The sequence below is a fragment of the Platalea leucorodia genome, assembly GCF_965183815.1.
Source record: "Platalea leucorodia genome assembly, contig: HAP1_HAP1_SCAFFOLD_77, whole genome shotgun sequence".
NCBI lineage: Eukaryota > Metazoa > Chordata > Aves > Pelecaniformes > Threskiornithidae > Platalea > Platalea leucorodia.
In genome coordinates, this window is record NW_028121441.1 from 324165 (window position 1) to 343512 (window position 19348).

At 52.3% G+C, this 19348-nt stretch overlaps 2 protein-coding genes across 2 annotated transcripts; both read left to right on the plus strand.

Annotated features, from left to right (window-relative positions):
• Positions 1-373: 373 nt before the first annotated feature.
• LOC309603424 (olfactory receptor 14A16-like) lies at positions 374-1300 on the plus strand (the record flags this gene model as incomplete). Its single annotated transcript, XM_082338279.1, has 1 exon — positions 374-1300. The coding sequence occupies one exon, from the start codon at positions 374-376 to the stop codon at positions 1298-1300; it is 927 nt and encodes a 308-aa protein (XP_082194405.1).
• A 10269-nt stretch (positions 1301-11569) lies between these two features.
• On the plus strand, positions 11570-12505 carry LOC309603425 (olfactory receptor 14J1-like; the record flags this gene model as incomplete). Its single annotated transcript, XM_082338280.1, has 1 exon — positions 11570-12505. One exon carries the CDS (start codon positions 11570-11572, stop codon positions 12503-12505), a length of 936 nt encoding a protein of 311 aa, XP_082194406.1.
• Positions 12506-19348: the final 6843 nt, after the last annotated feature.

A 19348-nucleotide genomic window follows, 5' to 3' on the forward strand; every position in this document is an offset into this window, starting at 1 on the left:
AGAAGGCACAACCCAGACTCCCCACAGCTCTGCTCTGCAGTCAGGTGAATTGGGAGTGACAATGCCAAAAAGCTCTTTGATATCAGGATTGGATTTAATCTGAGATCACCCCGTGTTCCTATTTACCTATTGCCGTAGGGCAGGACTGACTCCTGCAGAGCCCCCAGCAGAGCCTTCTGCTCCCTGGGGCACCCTCAGCCAGCACCAACCAGAGCTTGTGACAGGGAGCTGCCAAAGGTCTTCCTGAATGGAGAGAGAGACAGTGTGCAGAGGGGTTTCCATGAGAACTGGCTTTGATTATCCTCAGAGAAGTCTCCCCTAACTTGTCGCTGTCCTTTCCTCCTTGGCAGTGCCCCATGCCCCGAGGCAGCAGATGTCCAACAGCAGCTCCATCACCCAGTTCCTCCTCCTGGCATTCACAGACACGCGGGAGCTGCAGCTCTTGCATTTCTGGCTCTTCCTGGCCATCTACCTGGCTGCCCTCCTGGGCAATGGCCTCATCATCACAGTCATAGCCTGTGACCACCGCCTCCACACCCCCATGTACTTCTTCCTCCTCAACCTCTCTCTCCTCGACCTGGGCTCCATCTCCACCACTGTCCCCAAAACCATGGCCAATTCCCTCTGGAACAACAGGGCCATTCCGTACTATGGTTGCACTGCACAAGTCTTTCTGTTTCTCTTTTTTATTGCAGCTGAGTTGTATCTTCTCACTGTCATGGCCTATGACCGCTACATTGCCATCTGCAAACCCCTGCACTATGGGACCCTCCTGGGCAGCAGAGCTTGTGTCCACATGGCAGCAGCTGCCTGGGGCAGTGGATTCTTCTATTCTCTCCTTCACACTGTGAATACATTTTCACTACCCCTCTGCAGAGGCAATGCTGTAGATCACTTCTGTGAAATCCCCCCGATCCTCAAGCTCTCCTGCTCACACTCCTACCTCAGGGAGATTGGGCTTATTGGGGTTAGTGTCTTTGTGGACTTTGGGTGTTTTGTTTTCATTGTGGTGTCCTACGTGCAGATCTTCAGGTCTGTGCTGAGAATCCCCTCACAGCAGGGACGCCACAAAGCCTTTTCCACGTGCCTCCCTCACCTGGCCGTGGTCTCCCTGTTTTTCAGCACTCTAGTGTTTGCCTACCTGAAGCCCCCCTCCATCTCCTCTCCATCTCTGGATCTGGTGGTGGCAGTGCTGTACTCAGTGGTGCCTCCAGCAGTGAACCCCCTAATCTACAGCATGAGGAACAAGGAGCTCAGGGATGCCTTATGGAAACTGATCCAATGGATGCCGTTTCACTGACAATAACCTGCCTCCCCTCCTCTGCATGTTTCCCCAAGTTTATCTTAAGCCACAAGTTTCCTTTTTTTATCCTGTGATAATTCTACTTAGGGATAGTTTTCTGGTTTTATACTCCTGTGGAAGTTTGATCCTGTTGTGTCTGACCCTTGCACAACACTGTGTCAGATGTGGCCCATCAAATTGTAGCTCTTCAATAAAAGGGCACCTCCTGGGTGCAGTGCCTGAAGGCTGGGCTCTTCTTCCAAAGTTCCTTCCAAGAAAATGTCCAAGGAATTGGTCTTTTAAAGTTTCTGTTCTGCTTTTGTTCTCAGTGGTTTTGGGAATAAGCTCATGGTAATGTTGCGTTCCACTGGACCCAGTGTTCTGGTTTTAAAGGCTCTCTTCTTGGTGTCCAATGGCAGTGGAGACGGTCCATGAGCTCCCCGTTGTTTCCTCAGTTTGCTTCATGTATGAGAGGACTGATGGCACGTACCAGACTCTCTGGAAATGAATTTGGAGGGGACAGGAGAGGATGGGGCCTCACCACATAACTGACGTGGGATTGGAATGAATGGAAATGCAGAAGATGGAACACCCTCAAAGGTGAAGTCTGTTCAAAAGTAAAGCACTAAACTGACATATCCACGAAGAAGGACTCTGCAGTGCCATGGGAGTCAGAGGGGACTCGGCAGGCACAGGGAAGGAAGAGGGGAGAGCTGCAGGAGCTGCAGGAGCTGCCTGAGGATCCCCAGGGCCAGGACTCTGGTGCTGTCCTGGGGAGTGGGGCTGGTGGCAGCAGAGGAGGGGGCAAATTCAGTCAGGGTTGGGGATCACCTACAAGATGAATTCAGGAGAGCCAGAGAGTGCCTAGCCTCTGTTTCCTCAGGCCCTTGTGGCCAGCACCAGCCATGGGGCTGATGGGGAGCCTGAACCCCGCTGTCTGCCCCCCAGCAGCTGCTGTGCCCTTCAGAGGGGCTGGGGCTGTGGGGTGAGTGCCCAGAGCTCTGCAGCAGCCTGCGCTGGGCAGTGCCATGGAGCCAGCCCAGGCTGGGCTGCTCTGCTGGGCTGGGCTGGGCTGGGGAGAGGGCAGGGGAGGTGGGGAGAGGTGGGGAGGGGCTGGGCTGGGCTGGAAAGAGCCCGGCAGAGAAAAACACCAGTGCAGAGCTAAGGTGTGTGAGTGTGCAGGGTAGGGGCAGCCAGCACTCCCAGTGCAGAGCCAGGTGTCATGGTGAAGAAAGCAAGGCATCAAAGGTGCAGAAGAGAGGGGCCTGGTCTGTGCCATGTTTCCAGGATGCCCTGGGGAAGCTGCCCCAGGAAAATTGTCCCAGACCAGTCCCACCCACCAGCCATTTCCATCTCTGGTCATACACCCCAGCCCTGAGGAGGGACCTTTGCTGCATGGTCACCCCCATCCTCCTGTGGGGCTTAGTGATACCCAACTCCACTGCCAGTAGTAATCAAAAGGAAAAGAGTTTCCTCCTGACACTCATTACACACCAAACCCCACAGCTGGACTCTCAGCCAAGCCTCTTCTCAGACACCTCCAGCTCAATCAGGTGCTTGTCTCAACCAATTCTGAAAATCTCCATTGACTGAGATCTCCCCAGCTGGCCTGCGTCCTTGCTCTGGTGTTTGGCTCTGAGGGATTTCTGATAAACCCAGCTCTCTCAGCCTCTCCTTCTCCATTATGTGATCCAGGCCCCAACCATCCTTCCGTCCTCTGCAGGACTTGCTTCAATCTGTCAGGATCTTCCTTGTGCTGTCGAGCCCCAGGCTGGACACAGCAGTCCTGCTGTGGTGGTCCTGTAGTGGGTTAGCCTTGGCCAGCAGCCAGACACCCACCCAGCTGCTCACTCACACCCCCAGCTCAAAAGGACAAAGGCAGAAGATAAGGTGGACTAGCTCATGCGTCAAGATAAAGACAGGGAGATCACTTACTCATTACTGTCATGGGCAAAGAAGAGTTGACTTGGGGAAGATCAATTGAATTTATTGCCAATTAAAAGAGATTCATATAAAGGATAGGAAAGATATTCAAGACCACTTCCCCACCCCACTCCTTCTTCCCAGGCTCAAATTACTCCATTGCTACCAATTCTTCTACCCACCCCAACCCCAAGAGGAGCTGGGGGGATGGTGAATGGGGCTTACGGTCAGCACAGAACATCTCTGCCACTCCTTCCTCCTCACACTTCTCCCTTGCTCCAGCGTGGGTCCTCTCCACAGGATCCCACTGTGTTTGCCGTCAAGGCTATGTGTTGTTCATTTCTTTCCATCTTACTTTTCTCTTTCACACTCACAGAATGACAGAGTTGTTGAGATTGGAAGGGACCTCTGCAGTTCATCAAGTGCAACTCCCCAGCTGAGACACGGTCAGCTAGAGCAGGTTGCTGAGGACCTTGTCTAGGAGGGTCTGGAATACCTCCATGGATGGAGGCTCCTCAGCCTCTCTGGGCAACCTGTTCCAGTGTTTGACCACCCTCACCGTGAAAAAGTGTTTTCTTGTGTTCGGATGGAATGTCATGTGTTTTTATCTGTTTCCATCACCCTTTGTCTTGTCAGTGGGAACTACTGAGAAGAGTTTGGCTCCCTTGTCTTCATTCCTTCCCATCATATATTTATGCACATTCATAATACCCGCCAAGCAATGTTTTCTCCTAGAAAATTAGTGAAAAAAAATATGGGGTTTTTTCTAATTTTTCTCTGGAGCGCTCAGTAGAGGATAGACATGGAGCTGTTGGAGTGAATCTAGGGAGCGCCACAAATATGATCAGAGGGATGGAACACCTCTGCTGTGAGGAAAGGCTGAGAGAGTTGGGGTTGTTCAGCCTGGGGAAGAGAAGCCTCTGGGAAGGCCTTATTGGTGCCTTTCGGTAATTAAAGGGGGCTTAGAAGCAAGATGGGAACAGACTTTTTAGTAGGGCCTGTAGTGATAGGACAAGGGGTAATGGTTTCAAACTAAGGGAGGGGAGATTGAGACTAGATATAAGGAAGAACTTTTTTACAATGAGGGTGGTGAAACACTGGCACAGGTTGCCCAGAGAGGTGGTAGATGTCCCATTCCTGGAACCATTCAAGGTCAGGTTGGACGGGGCTCTGAGCAACCTGATCTAATTGAAGATGGCCCTGCTCACTGCAGGGGGGGTTGGATTAGATGACCTTTAACGATCCCTTCCAACCCAAACCATTCTACGATTCTTTCTATGATTCTGTGATAAGTAAATACAGTGCTGGGATATCTTAGGTGACTGAGGAGCATTAGCTTTGAAAGCAGCTGGATGTGTTGCTTGGGGATTCACAGCTTTGGCAAATCCCCAGAAAACCACAGCTTTGTGTTAGAAGCAAAACGCAGGCAGCACAAAAAGACATTTGTAAAGCCTGGGAGATCCTGGGTTCAGAGTAAGGTGGGGAGTCTGGGGGGTGGCCAAAGTCTGCAGGAGAACTGCTGCAGGCATGGGGCAGCATGGGAGAGCCCGTGCTGGGGATGACTGAGGGCCTTAGTGGGGCTGGGACTTGCCCAACACAACCAAGGCCTCTCTCCTCTGAGCTATGAATATTGTCACTGCCACCAAGAGCCATGAGGGGACACCATTTCCTTACAGCCCCATGGCCTTGGTGCCTCCTCATCCCCCCCTAGAGTCCAGGCAGTCCTAGGGTTGTCCTGCACTCATCATCACACACCCCCACATCACACTGCTCCATCAAGAGCCCTGAGCAATGCATGAGGAAAAGGATCTCCCTTCCCAGGTGCCAGCGATCAGAGCTTGCCCATCCTTCTGGATGAAACCCATCAAGGGCTGACGTGGCAGCAGAGCCACCTGCACATTGCCTTTGTCACCTGGAACCAGTGCTGACCTCTTGCCAGTTTAAGGCAGCCCCCAGGGAGGGGTACCTCCAGCCGTGCTTCCCTTCATGGCTTCAGCTGTGATGGCCCTCAGGGGGCCCACTGACACCCTCAGAGTCCTGGAGATTTTAATCACATTTTAAAGACTTCTTCAGCGGCTTGTTCAATCTCCTTGCAGTATTTCTAGAAGTGGAAATGGAAAGCCCTGCTGAGAAACCTGGATGCTGCATGGTGCAGGTGCAGAGAATCAGCCACCAGGGAAGATGTCCGAACTGCATACCTTACCCCCAGAGCATGGGGTAGCTTTCACCCAGACCCAGCCTTTTGGCTCTTTCCAGCAAGCTCTTGATTCAGAACATTGACATTCCTCATTGCTCTCCAGTACTGTTTAATTTTCTTCATTTACAGCACCATCCATCCATCCAGATGCCTCATTTAGGTGGCCTTACTCATCCTGTGTAATTTGGATCTATGACATCCCTAACAGCATGTCGGTGCCTCAGTCTCCTTATGTTAATTTGAGGGTTTGCACTGCTTGGTTAATAATCTTCATGAGTAAAATTCACCTCTTCTTCACACATGTCTGTAGGACAGCTGTTTATGTTGGATGATGCCTTTCTAGACTCCCTATTCCTTAAAAAGAGAAGCACACAGTATCTGAACACTTTCAAAAAATCGTGCTTGGTAGCAACATTAACCTGGATTAAACCTTTGATAGCAGGACAAAATGCAGCTGTGTGTGGACTGCAAAGGCAGTGATGAACCCTCTCCTTTCTTCCTTTCTCCCCATCACTTGCTCAGGTCTTGGGAGGAGAAGAAATGAATAAAGGTGACATTCCTGGCTGCCAGTGACTGAATTCTGCTCCCATGAGTGCCTGATGTCGAGACTCTCAGCTTCAGCTGAATCTCTTCTCTTTGGGAATACTGCAAGGCAGTGGCTCCGATGTCATGGTATGTGTGCAGATGCCCGACACTCTGACAAGATAACACCGTGAGCAATTGCAGGAGAGTAAAGGTAATGTAAGGGGTGACCTGTTTCATGGATTTGCTGCCCAAGGTAGAAAGTAGCACAGCAACCATCTCAGCAACACCAAAGGAGGATCTAAAAGAAGACAAGCATGGCCAATGTGGAAAGGATTAACTAGCATGGTGGATTGACCCCAGCCAGTAACTAATCAGCCACCCAGTCACTCGGTCACTCCCCCAACAGCAGCCTGGGGAAGAGAATTGGAAAGGTAAAAGTGAGAAAAACTCATGGGTTGGAATTAAGAAAGTTTCATAAGTGAAGCAAAGCTGCCTTCACAAGCAAAGCAAAAAAGGAATTCAGGCCATTGGCAGGGAAATGTTCAGCCATTTCCAGGAAACCTTCCAGGCCTTCATCACACGTAACGGTGACTTGGGAAGGCAAATGTCATAACCACAGATGTCCCCCATTGCTGCTCCTTTCCCTGGGCTTTTATTGCTGAGCGTGATATCCTGTGATATGGAATATCCCTTTGGTCATTTGAGGTCAGCCGTCCTGGCTGCGTCCCCTCACAACTTCTTGCCCAACCCCAGCCCACTCATTGGAAGGGCAGCGTGAGAAACAGCAAGAGAAGGCCTTTATGTTGTTTAAGAACTGTTCAGCAATAGCTAAAAGAGTTTTGGTCACAAATCCGAAACATGGAACCCTCCGGGCTGCTATGAAGACAATGCACTCCATCCCAGCCAGCCAGGGCAGGCTGGCCTTTTTGGAAGGTGTGAGAATGAGAACAGTAAAGAATTTGAGAGGGGGAAAAGGGAAGCAGTAAATTAAAGATGAGGCCAGGAATGGCATCAGGACTGCTTGGGGTGCGTGTGCTGCTGCCTTGTACCTGATGCGAATTATTTCCACAGTCAGAGGGAACCTGAGGGCTTTCCGTAGTGTTGAGGACATGAAGGGTGAGGAATGAGAGTGTCATTCAGACTGGAAGGTACCTGGTTAGATATCTGTAGAAAACATCCTGCTCAAAGCAGGGTCACACCAGGTTGCTCATGGTTTTACCCAGATGGGTCTGAGAAACTTCCAGGGATCGAGGCAGCGCACACTCTCTGGGAAATGGCTTCCCATGTCTGGCTGTCCTCACCTTGCAAAAGTTTCTCCCTATATTGAGCCTGACCCTCTCGTGTTGCAGCTCATTGCCTCCTGTGCTCCTGCCTCGCACCACGGTGTCTTCTTGGGAACCTCACCGTAGGCAGTGCAAGTCTGTTCCATCCTCCCCACAAAGCCCTCCATTCTCCAGGGTGAACAAGCCCAGCTCCCTCAGCCTCTCCTAACAGGACCAGTGCTCCAGCCTTGACCATCTCTGTGGCCCTCCACTGAACTTTTGTGGCCCTCCAGCTTGCCAATATCTCTCTGGCATTGTGGGGAACCTAAACCTGGGCAAGTATTCTGGATGCAGTGTCGGAAGTTCTGAGCAGAGGGAGAGAATCACTTTCCCTGGCTGTGCTCCTGCTCACACAGCCCAGGATGGTGTTGGCCATCTTTGCTGATGGCTCATCTTTTGCCTAATGGAACCCAAGGACGAGCAGACTCTTTCCTGTGGAGCTGCTACCTGCCTAGCCAGTCGCTGTCCTAGGACATTTCAGGGTCTACATCCACTTCAGGAGCAGGGCTTTGGTGGAATATTTATTGGCTATCATGAGGTTCCTATTGGCCCATCCCTCTAGACTGTGTCTGTCCTTTGGGACGGCAGCCCTGCCCTGCTCTCCTCAATGGGATGTCTTCTACAAATGTATATGAAAAAGTACTCTCTCATATCCTTCAAGTCATTAAAAATACACACCTGCTCTTACTAAATTCAACAGTGATCACACAGATTGAGTTCTTATCTGGACCCCTGCTGAGCTTGTGGATGCTGTCCTTGAACACCAGCTGTCCTGAGCTCTGCCACCATGCCTTGGAATGTCACAGCTCTGTCTCCAACATTAATGGCTCCCGCTCATCCTGTCTGTGCCCCTGGCTGAGGGCATTGCTGCACATCTGGGCTGAAGCACTGCAGCTTCAGAAGAACCAGGCCAAGCTCTGACTTGCTGTAGGAAATCTTGGTACCAAGTGTCCAAGACCCGGTGTGTGCAAAGGCTTTTCTTCAGAGCAGAGAGAAGGCAAGAACAAAAGAGAGCTGCGTGTCTTTCTAGCCCCAGGTCTAAACACCCAGAATGAAATGTTTCAATGCACTCAACAGAACACATCCTCCCAGCTTGCAGAAGTTAGATCCTTCCCTGTCACCTTCCTGGTGTCCTGTCTAAGGATGGGACAAAAAAAGAGATTCTCATGTCCAAATCTTTTTCTAATAGGAGTAATGACTCTGCTGGAGGTTAAATGTCTCTCCCCCCAGCTGAGGGAGGGAACATCAGTGATTCCTTCAGGCTGTTTCACAGCAGGTTCCCCTGGAGCCCCAGGGACACATGGAGGGATCCCAGAGGGGCAGAGGAAGTGGTGCCTTGGGCTGGGCCTCTGCTGCTGAGCTGGGCTGGGCTCCTGGGATGGAGGGAGCTGCTGGCAAGTGGGCAGCCCTGCAGAGAGACAGCTCTGCCCAGGAGCAGCTCCTCTGCAAAGCACAGCAGGGCTGAGGGCACTGCCTGCAAGGGCTGAGAGGAGAGGGGTGAGGCAGAGAGACTGTAAAGGCAGTGTGGAGTGGGAGGATGCTGAGAGCTCACTGCATGGGAGAGATCTTCACAGCCCTCCACATGGTAAGTCCCTGGTTGCAGGACAATGTAGCTGGTGTTCCTGGAGGGATATCCAAAAGCTGGCACATCCCACAGCCTGTGGGATTTTCATGAGAACTTTCACAGTTTCTCTAATGTAGAGGAGGAGGACGTGCTGCAGAGGAGGACTTCCCTGCTGCACTGTCAGAAAGAAAAGGCAATACAGCTGCCGCCTTCTGGGGTTTTGAAGATCGGTGTGCACCTGTGGGTGCCCACGGCTGTTCTTCAGAGCAGGGTCACTGGGCCCCAGTGGGCTGTGCACCAGGGCAGGGACTCTGCCGTCTGATCAGGTCAGCCCCCAGCCTGCCCAGGGAGCGCCCTTGAAAGCTGTGGGGAAAACCTGTGGGTGGAAGCAGGGCAGAATCCCTCTGCTGTCCAGAGGGTGCAGGGTGGGTCAGGGCTGCTCAGACTTCTACATCACCCAAAGGACATTTGCAGAGGGTCATTTTGAAGAGGGATGTCAAGGTAGGGGATTGCCTGAAAGGGAAGAAATCTGTGATTTGAGTTTATCCACTCTTGGTAGGCTGGGTGGGCAATGGTATTTCTCTGCTCTGGAGTAGGCAATGAGACCCCAGTTCTCGCTAGGACTTGTCTGAGCTGCTCCTTAGCCCTGCACACACAGAGATGCCCCTGGGCAGTGCCCTGCTGCCAGGAGGTGCCCGCAGGGCAGAGCTGAGCACACAGCAGGTGGGATGGGGTCTGTGAGCATGGAGAGGGAGGAGATATAGGGATTCAGGCATCTCCCTGCCATCCCCTGCAGTGCAGATGCTTTCCCTGGAGCAACCTCCTGATCTCCTCACTCACAGAGCAGAGCCCCTGCCCTTAATAGCATGGAGACTTGGCCATGGGTTGCCTCCTGTCCTGGTTTCAGCTGGGATAGAGTTAATTTTCGTCTTGGTAGCCAGTATGGGGCTGTGTTTTGGGTTTAGGATGAGAACAATGTGGATGATACACTGATGCTTTGGTTCTTGCTAAGTAGGGCTAAGCTGTTGCTAAATAGGTGCTAAGTGGCGCTCACACTGGTCAAGGACTTTTCAGCTTCCCCTGCTCTGCCGGGTGCACAAGAAGCTGGGAGGGGGCACAGCCAGGGGGAGTGCTGACACAGACTGGCCCAAGGGCTATTCCATACCATATGACGTCATGCTCAGTATATAAGCTGGAGGAAGAAGGAAGGGGGGACATTGGGTATGATGGCGTTTTGTCTTCCCAAGTAACCGTTACGCGTGAGGGAGCCCTGCTTTCCTGGAGATGGCTGAACACCTGCCTGCTGATGGGAAGTAGTGAATGAATTCCTTGTTTTGCTTTGTTTGCATGCACGGTTTTTTTTTTGCTTTGCCTATTTAACTGTTCTAATTTATTTTAACTTCAATTATTAAACTGTTCTTATCTCAACCCATGAGTTTTCTCCCTTTTACCCTTCTGACTCTCTCCCCTATCCCACTGGAGGGGAGTGAGCAAGCGGCTGCGTGGTGCTTAGTTGCTGGCTGGGGTTAAACCACGACACCTTCCCAAGCAGCCTGACCACCAAAGAGAGTTAAAACTCATGTGTCCGAGACTGTCTCCCTCTCCTACCTCCCTTGGCAGGGCTCCTTTGGCATGTTCTCCTCTTCTCCCTGACGCCCTTCTTCTTACTGTTACACTCACTGCTGTGGGGACGGTGAGGATTCAAGTGCAGCTCAGACACCAACGCTGTGTGTGCTGCCATGCACATATGGCCATGGAGGAAAAGCATCCAGCTCACACCCTGTTCACCTGTGGGGCTCTGGGTGCTGCAGTGTGTGTGGCTGGCAGGGATCTCACCCTCCCTTCAGGACGTAACAAATTCAGGAGAGTTGACTCTGTCCTCGGGAGGTCCTGCTGGGCTGCAGGCTGCTCCTCCTGTAGAGCACAGCTCTCCCAGGGCATCTCTGTGTTTTGCAGGAGCCCCATGGAGAAGACACCTCGGTGCTAAGGCCAAAGAAATTCCTGCTGGGTGGCTGCATGTGGGCAGCTGTAATGAGCCCTCTGTGCCCCTGGTTGGGAGGACAGAGCTGAGATCCTCCTCAGGTACAATGAGATGGGGTGAGGGGTTTGGAGATCTGCACTTGGAAACGGGATTCCTCTGCTCCCAGCACTGGCCTCTTTCTTTTGAGGGAACATCCGAGTGCAATAGTCCTCCAGGTGGAAGAGCTGCCAGCACAGGGCAGCTGAGAGCAGGGCTGATGGACAGAGTGGCTGTCCTCACTCTGCACTAAGGGACAGTCCCTGTGCCCAATCTCAGCACCCACGAGGTTTCCCTTGCAGTGCAGCAGAAATGCCAGGCATTGCTGCATTCAAACCACTCCTCAGCTGTGCTGGGGCAACCAGAGCAGAAGGCACAGACCAAAACCCCCACAGCTCTGCTCTGCAGTCAGGTGAATTGGGTGTGACAATGCCAAAAACCTCTTTGATATCAGGATTGGATTTAATCTCCGATCACCCCGTGTTCCTATTTACCTATTGCCGTAGGGCAGGACTGACTCCTGCAGAGCCCTCAGCAGAGCCTTCTGCTCCCTGAGGCACCCTCAGCCAGCACCAACCAGAGCTTGTGACAGGGAGCTGCCAAAGGTCTTCCTGAATGGAGTGAGACAGTGTGCAGAGGGGTTTCCATGAGAACTGGCTTTGATTATCCTCAGAGAAGTCTCCCCTAACTTGTCGCTGTCCTTTCCTCCTTGGCAGTGCCCCATGCCCCGAGGCAGCAGATGTCCAACAGCAGCTCCATCACCCAGTTCCTTCTCCTGGCATTTGCAGACACACGGGAGCTGCAGCTCTTGCATTTCTGGCTCTTCCTGGCCATCTACCTGGCTGCCCTCCTGGGCAATGGCCTCATCATCACAGTCATAGCCTGTGACCACCGCCTCCACACTCCCATGTTCTTCTTCCTCCTCAACCTCTCTCTCCTCGACCTGGGCTCCATTTCCATCACTGTCCCCAAAGCCATGGCCAATTCCCTCTGGGACACCAGGGCCATCTCCTACGCAGGATGTGCTGCCCAGGTCTTCTTTGTATTCTTCTTGTTTGGTGCAGAGTATTCTCTTCTCACCATCATGGCCTACGACCGCTACGTTGCCATCTGCAAACCCCTGCACTACGGGACCCTCCTGGGCAGCAGAGCTTGTGTCCACATGGCAGCAGCTGCCTGGGGCACTGGGTTTCTCCATGCTCTCTTGCACACTGCCAATACATTTTCCCTCCCCCTCTGCCAAGGCAATGCTGTGGACCAGTTCTTCTGTGAAATCCCCCAGATACTCAAACGTTCTTGCTCCGATGCCTACCTCAGGGAAGTTGGGCTTGTCATATTTAGCACCTTCTTTATTTTTGCTTGTTTTGTTTTCATTGTGGTGTCCTATGTGCAGATCTTCAGGGCTGTGCTGAGGATCCCCTCACAGCAGGGACGCCACAAAGCCTTTTCCACGTGCCTCCCTCACCTGGCCGTGGACTCCCTGTTAGTCAGCACTGTCATGCTTGCCTACCTGAAGCCCCCCTCCATCTCCTCCCCATCCCTGGATCTGGTGGTGGCAGTGCTGTACTCAGTGGTGCCTCCAGCAGTGAACCCCCTCATCTACAGCATGAGGAACACAGACATCAAAGAGGTCCTGCGGAAACTGTTTGAACACGGACTACTGCACCATCAGTAAGGTGGCCATCATCCTCAGGAAAAGCTCGCATGCTCTTTTGATCATATGTGTCTTGTTTTTCTCTTTGTTTATTTTACGTCCTATGTTACTTCCGCTTAAATAATAATATTATTATTCCCCTGCAAGTGTTTTCTGACGCAAAAGACCTCACATAGACATGGAGCCAGGCTCCCTGTCTAGGGAAACACAATAAAGAATCCAGCAGAAAATTCTTTGACTCTGCTCCCATCTCGTACAACTCCGCTGGAGCTGGGGGTGCAGCCCCAGCATACAGGAGGGGTCAAGGAGCCACGAGCCCAGCTGCCACATGGAGGAGCAGGCACTCGTGGACCTCAGGGCTGCCCCTCACTGCCTCAGTGGACAGATCCTTTCTGCCACCTTCACGTTGGGGCTGCTGCTTCCCTGGAGCCATGGCTGTGGACAACAGCAGGACCTGGTCTCTTCAGAGCAGCACTGCCAGCTCAGGGGCCTGTGGAGAGCACGGGGTGGGAACCAAGACAAGTTGGCCAGGGGAAAGGGATGGCCAGGGAAAAGAACAAGGGAGCATTTCTGTGCCTGCAGGGGGGAATCCATGAGAAAGAGAAACCTCTTTCTGCAGGCATCCGCTTGGGGCAGGCTGCTCTGTGCCCTGGCCAGGACTCTTGTGCTGGCCTGGGGAGGGGGACTGGCAATGATGGGGCATGGTCAGTCTGTGGCATCTCCTGGACCAGAGACCATGCTTCCTGCAGTTTCCCTAACCTCCATTTCCTCATGCCATGGTGAGCCTCCAGCCCTGGGGCTGATGGGGAGGCTGACCCTTCTCTGCTCCCTTCAGAGGGACTGGGGCTGTGGGCTGCGGCGGGCACTGCCGTGGGGCCAGCCCAGGCTGGGCTGCTTTGTGGGGCTGGGCTGCGGAGAGGGCAGGGGAGATGGGAAGAGCCAGGAAAGGTCTGGGCTGGTCTGGCAAGTGCCCAGGCGAGGACACCACCAGTGTTAGCTGAGCTGTGTGACCAGTTCGTGGAGAACTGTCTCCCACGGGAGGGACCCCACGCTGGAGCAGGGGAAGAGTGTGAGGAGTCCTCCCCCTGAGGATGAAGGAGCAGCAGAGACAACATGTGATGAACTGACCACAACCCCCATTCCCTGTCCCCCTGCACCGCTCGCAGGGGAGGAGGTAGAGAAAATCGCGAGGGAAGCTGAGCCTGGGAAGAAGGAAGGGGTGTGGAGGGAAAGCCTTTTAAGATTGTTCTTATGTCTCATTATCTTACTCTGACTTTTGATTGGCAATAAATGAAATTAATTTCCTCGAGTTGAGTCTGTTTTGCCCATGACAGGAATTGATGGTGATCCCCCTGTCCTTATCTCGACCCACGAGCGTTTTCTCATATTCTCATATTTTCCTCCCCCTGTCCAGCTGAGGAGGGGGAGTGATAGAGCGGCTTGGTGGGCACCTGGCATCCAACCAGCATCAACCCACCACAGAAGTAGAACCTTGCCTTCCCTTTAAATTGTTTCCTTAATTTCTTCGTTGCTTCTTTTTTTTTTTTTTGACATTTTCTGAATTGTTCCGTCGTAATCAGGCCTATAACATTAAAAAGAGTATGTTTGTGTCTCACATGGAGTTCAGTGCCCTCAAACACTCCCTGCCCAGGACTGGCCTTGCCACTGCTCGCCCTTTCACACAGCCAGTCACACTCTGAGGGGCTGAGCTCTCTCAACCGTTCCAGACAAGAAGGGTGACCGTCTTCAGGGAAACGCTCTCTTTCTGCATGGCCAACATATTTGTGTTACCAGCACTTCTGGAGGGAGTCCCTAAATCAGCAAGACACACTCCCTTCACATTCCCTCTGGCGTGCATGAATTGTCACTCTATTTTAGGTGCAGAAAGGGACAAGGTTGTCCTTACCCAGCACCAAACACCTCAACGCAGATGTCTACCTCTAATCGAGTTGTCTAGGCTTCCCTTGGCAGTAAATGGAGAGACAGAAGATGTCTCAGCTGAGATGCCTGGGGATTTCCTGGTGACCAACTAATGCTCCAGAAGGGAGCCCTGGGTCACATTTCCAAGCACCTTATGGGTACATCCATAACCCCAGGGCAGCTCAGACAGCAACAGCCTCTGCATGTGGGCAAATGTTTTTAAAGCTCTCCCCATCTCACCTGGGGAGTGTTCTTGGATGTCAGAAACCCTCAGCATTTCTGCTGCACTCAGGGAGAGCAGAGCGAGTCCTGCGAGGCAAAAGGATTGCCTGGAGCTTAGTGGAGACTGAGGGGAGCTGGTCTGTCCCTCCGACTTGTTCCCTCCAAGCTCTGCCGTGGGCTTCTTCTTCATGAGATGGGGGCTGATCTCACTCTTGTGTTACCCTTAAAAAAAAAAACAGACACTGCTGTGAGCAGAAGGATCCAGGGCAGACCACTAAATGTCTTACCCTTTCTCAAGGTCTCAGCAACCACTTCCAGCCCAGGACACACAGGGCTCATTTCACAAACCCAAAAGAACGTTCTCTGTCATAGCATCTCTGCACTTCTCCATGGGGATTTCAGACAACACAAAGGTGCTATAGGACAGGTTTGCAACCTGGAGGGAAGTTTGGAAGAAAACCTCAGGGAGATAGCCAAGTGTCCTAATGACACCGTCTGATTAAGGGAAAACCAGATTATTCTCTAGCCCCACAGAATGCATTGCACACAGCCACAAATGTTAGAGGAAAGCTGGGACACTTGTTCGCATGGACACACCTGCATGAAAGGACCCACAAAATCAGTGTGTGACTCCGCAGCTGAAACTCCACCTCCCCAGAGAGCCTGGCAGCAAAAATGAAAGAAAAATAACACAGACAAGTTGAAACACAAAGAAAAATACATTGAGGGTGTGGCTGAGAGAGGCCAGGGCAGAGGCATTGGGGCACTCCGACAGCGTTCCCCTTCCCCAGCTGTGCACGCCACCTCCCAGACACCACCATTGCCGGGCAGCTGCTCTTAGCCCCTGGGCTCTGCAGAGGGAACTGGGCCCGTGGCTGCAGAGCTGCACCACGGCTCTGCTGGAGCTCTGGCTGCAGAGGAGGTGGTTCATGGCTTGGACCCCACAGCCCTGAGGGCAGAGGCTTTGGTGGGTGGGAGAGGAGGCAAGGGGGCTTGCTCAGAGGGAGGGGTCTGCACTGGAGGGGATCACACAGAGTTTTCTGTATTCTCCCTCCCACAACATTTCTCGTTTTAGTTTCCTCTCATTCCCTCATCATATCCCTGCTGCCTGTAGTTTTTTGTCCTGAGAGGTGTTTCCCTGTCAGTGCTCACAGACCCCATCCCAACCTCTGTGCACTGACCTTGGCCCTCCAGAAACCTGCCTGTTTGCAGGGCACTGGCTGGGTGCATATTCCTGTTTGCAGGTGGAAAAAAGGACAAGTCCCTAACGCCAATGTGTCCAGCTGAGGTGATTCTGGTGCTGTCCATAAGCAGAGGAGTGCCTGAAAACACATCAGGAGACACCCGGAAGACCTACTGGTCACTCAAATTTACAGTTCAGCAGTCTCAGTGACTTGTCAAAATTAAGGCGGTCGTCCTGTTCTGTCCCTCTGATGGTGCAGCAGGGAGTCCCTGCTCTAGAGCGTGTCCTCCTCTTCTACACCAGAGAAACTGTGAGATTCCCCCTGAAAGATCCCATAGGGTGTGGGACGTGCTACCTTTTGGATTTTCCTCCATGAGCAAAAGCTACATCGCCCTGCATCCAGAGACTTACCATGTAGAGGGCTGTGAAGATCTCTCCCATGCAGTGAGCTCTCATCATCCTCCCACTCCACACTGCCTTACAGTCTCTGTGTGTCCTCTTTGCCTCAGTCTTCCCCAGCAAGGTCTCCCAGGCCTCTGTGACTCAGGGCAGGACTCTGGAGGAGATCAACCAGCAGTGGATGGGGATCAAGTCAGGGATCGCTTGAGCAAATTCTTCCCAGTGTATGGGACAGGAGGGGCAGCATCCCAGGGAGCTGAGTGAGCAGGCCAATGGCACAGCGAGGCCACTCTCCAGCATCTTTCAAAGGTCAGGGAGTCTGTGGGAATGCCCTGACAATGGGGAAAATGCAAACTTTGCATGCACCTTTCAAAATGCCCAAAGGACGTGCAGAGGAGTGAAAGGCTGTGCCCCAGAATGTGTCCACTCGGATCCCATTTCTGGGTTTCTGGATGAGAAGGGGATTAGATTTACCCAGGGGAGCTTGTCTCTCACCATCCTTTTTGCTTTCTGTGCTAAAAGGACAGGATTGCTGGACCCAGGGTGAGCAGTGGTTATCTTTTAACCTGGAAGTCAGTGAACTTTTCAACATCACGCACCCTCAATATTCTCATGCCCAAGTTAGGATATTGTGGTCTGCCTCAGTGGATAAGTAGATGGGTAAATAACCAGATGGATGGTCAAGCTCAGAGGGACGTGGTCAATGCGTGGTACTCTGCCTGGAGGCATCTAGATAGCAGGGTCCTGCAGGGGTCTGTCCTTCCACTGGCTGTGTTTAACGTGTTTTTAATGACCCAGAGGAGATAAGAGAGTGCTTTTTCATAACATTTGTAGAAGACACCACATTGAGGAGAGCAGACACTGCACTGGAGGGCAGGGTGGCCATCCCAAAGAACAAAGACAAGGTGGAGTGATGGGCCAATAGGAATCTCAAGATAGCCAATAATTTGTGGCCTTGAGGTCGACTAAGCCCATGACACAACATAGGCCAGGGACTGCCCAGGTGGGCAGCAGCTCTGTGGAAAGGCTTTGGTGGTCCTTGGGTTCCATTAGGCAAAAGAGGAGCAATCAGGAAAGAGGGCCAACAGCATCCTGGGCTTTATGAACTGGAGCACAGCCAGTCTGCTCAGGACTTTTGACACCATATCTGGAATATTTTCCTGGGTTTTGACATGCCACAATGCCAGAGAGACCTCAACATACTGGAACCAGTTCAGTGGAGGGCCACCAAGGTCAGTAGGATAGGAGAACTTTTATTGTAAGAAGAGGCTTAGAGAGCTAGGCTTGTTCAGACGGGAGTAGAGAAGATCTTGTGAGAAACATGTAGCAGCATTACACAGTTCCCACGAAGATGGAGTCAGGCTCATGTCCATGACACAAGGACAAGAGGCAATGGGCTGAAACAAGAGAGGGTCAGGCTAGAGAGAGGGAGAAATTATTCCAGCATGAGGATAGTCAAGTGCTGGAAGCTGTTTCCCAGGGAGTGTGCACTGGCTCTGTCCTGGAATGGGATCAAGATGTGTTTGGATAAAGGCCTGAGTAGTCCGTCTGACCCTGCCTTGAGCAGGAGGTTGGTCCAGACACCTCCCGAGGTCCCTTCCAGATGGAATGATGCTGTCCTTCCTTCCCCTTCATGTTTTCCAATTCAGGAGAGCGCTCAGGTTCTCCCTGACCCCAGAAGTCATTCACATCAGGTTCAGGGCTGCTTCACAGGTGTCCCCAAACAGCCCTGACCACATCCTTTGCTTCCCTTCTCATTTGCCCAAAGCCTATTCTCTTTTCCTATCCTTATACCCTCCAAGAATAACAGCCTACTGTGTTAATCCATTCAGAGCCGGTTGCTCAAGGAATGTCAGCATCCACGTACAGTGTCTACAAATGAGCCTGGCATTGAATCCGTCATTGTGGAAAGAGACAAGAGGCATTTGACCAGCTCCTTGAATCCAGGAATCAATATGCCACGCCTCCTGAGATTCCCAGGAACGCCTGAACTTGAAGTGCAGAGAAGTGTGAGTCCTCTTTAGGTGTCCGGGAGAGAGGGAAAACAGAACACACTTCAGGTACCCAAATGCCATGACAGTCCGCAGACCATCCTTCCCTTGGCCTCTGGCATCCCATTTCTTGACATGCAAACCTGGTGAGATTTCTGCAGATGATGCATCAGTAATTCATCAGGTGTTTCTGTGATTTCCCTAAAAGCAGCAGTACCTATTTTAAAAAAAAAAAAAAAAAAAAAAAAATGACAACTTCTTCCTAAGAGGTGGTGAAAAAGCCCTGTCATGGTCCAGAAAGATCAGCACGAGCCCTGGAGGCAGCGAGGAAGATTATAAAAAGCACCAGGATGATCCAAAGTGCTGAAGGCCTCTTCTGAAGAGTGAGTGGCCCTGAGCAGCAGTGATGGGCCATGTGTAGGTCTGGAAGAGAGGTCGGGAGATGTCAGTGAGAAAGGAGAGGGGTGGCTGATGGCTTCTGCAAATCCTTAAAACCCTGTCTGAAGCCAGCAATGGAAAGCAGTGGATGTCTGATGGTGGAGGAGGAAGAAGAAGATTGTCCTGGGAAGATGGCAGGACGGAAGGCCCCTCCTGTGCAAATCAGGGATGATACAGGCATTTCCATCGCATGTGCATGGCTCAGCCTGACAGATGGGGAACGCCCACTGCTTGGGGTGTCTGTGCTCAGTCATGCCCCATGAGCTGACCTGGCTCTCCTCCCCTCCTCCACTCCTCACACTTGGGTGGGTGTCAGGAAACCTCCCTGAGCCTGGAGGATGCACAGCCCTCCTGGGGTGAGGTCCCACCACTGCAGGGGAAGAGGAAGGGTTGGTGAGACACAGGGGCATGCAGGGAGGGAGCAGTGCAGGTGCAGCAGTGAGTGTGTTAAAGGCAGGAAGAAGACTTGACATGTCGGGGGCTGTCATGCTGAAGTGAAACAGGTTGAGTCTTGATTTGGAGGCAGCAGCAGAAGGAGGATGGGCAGTTGAGTGCTGGGATGGAGAGCTAAACAGAGGATTCTAGCATGTCTGGGCCTTGGAACTCTTGGGTGAGAAAGCAGCATTAGCAAGGCTTTGGAAGAAACGGGATGGGTTGTGGGGAACTCAGAGGCATGGGCAAATGCTCAGGAACACAGAGCTTGGTGCTGGA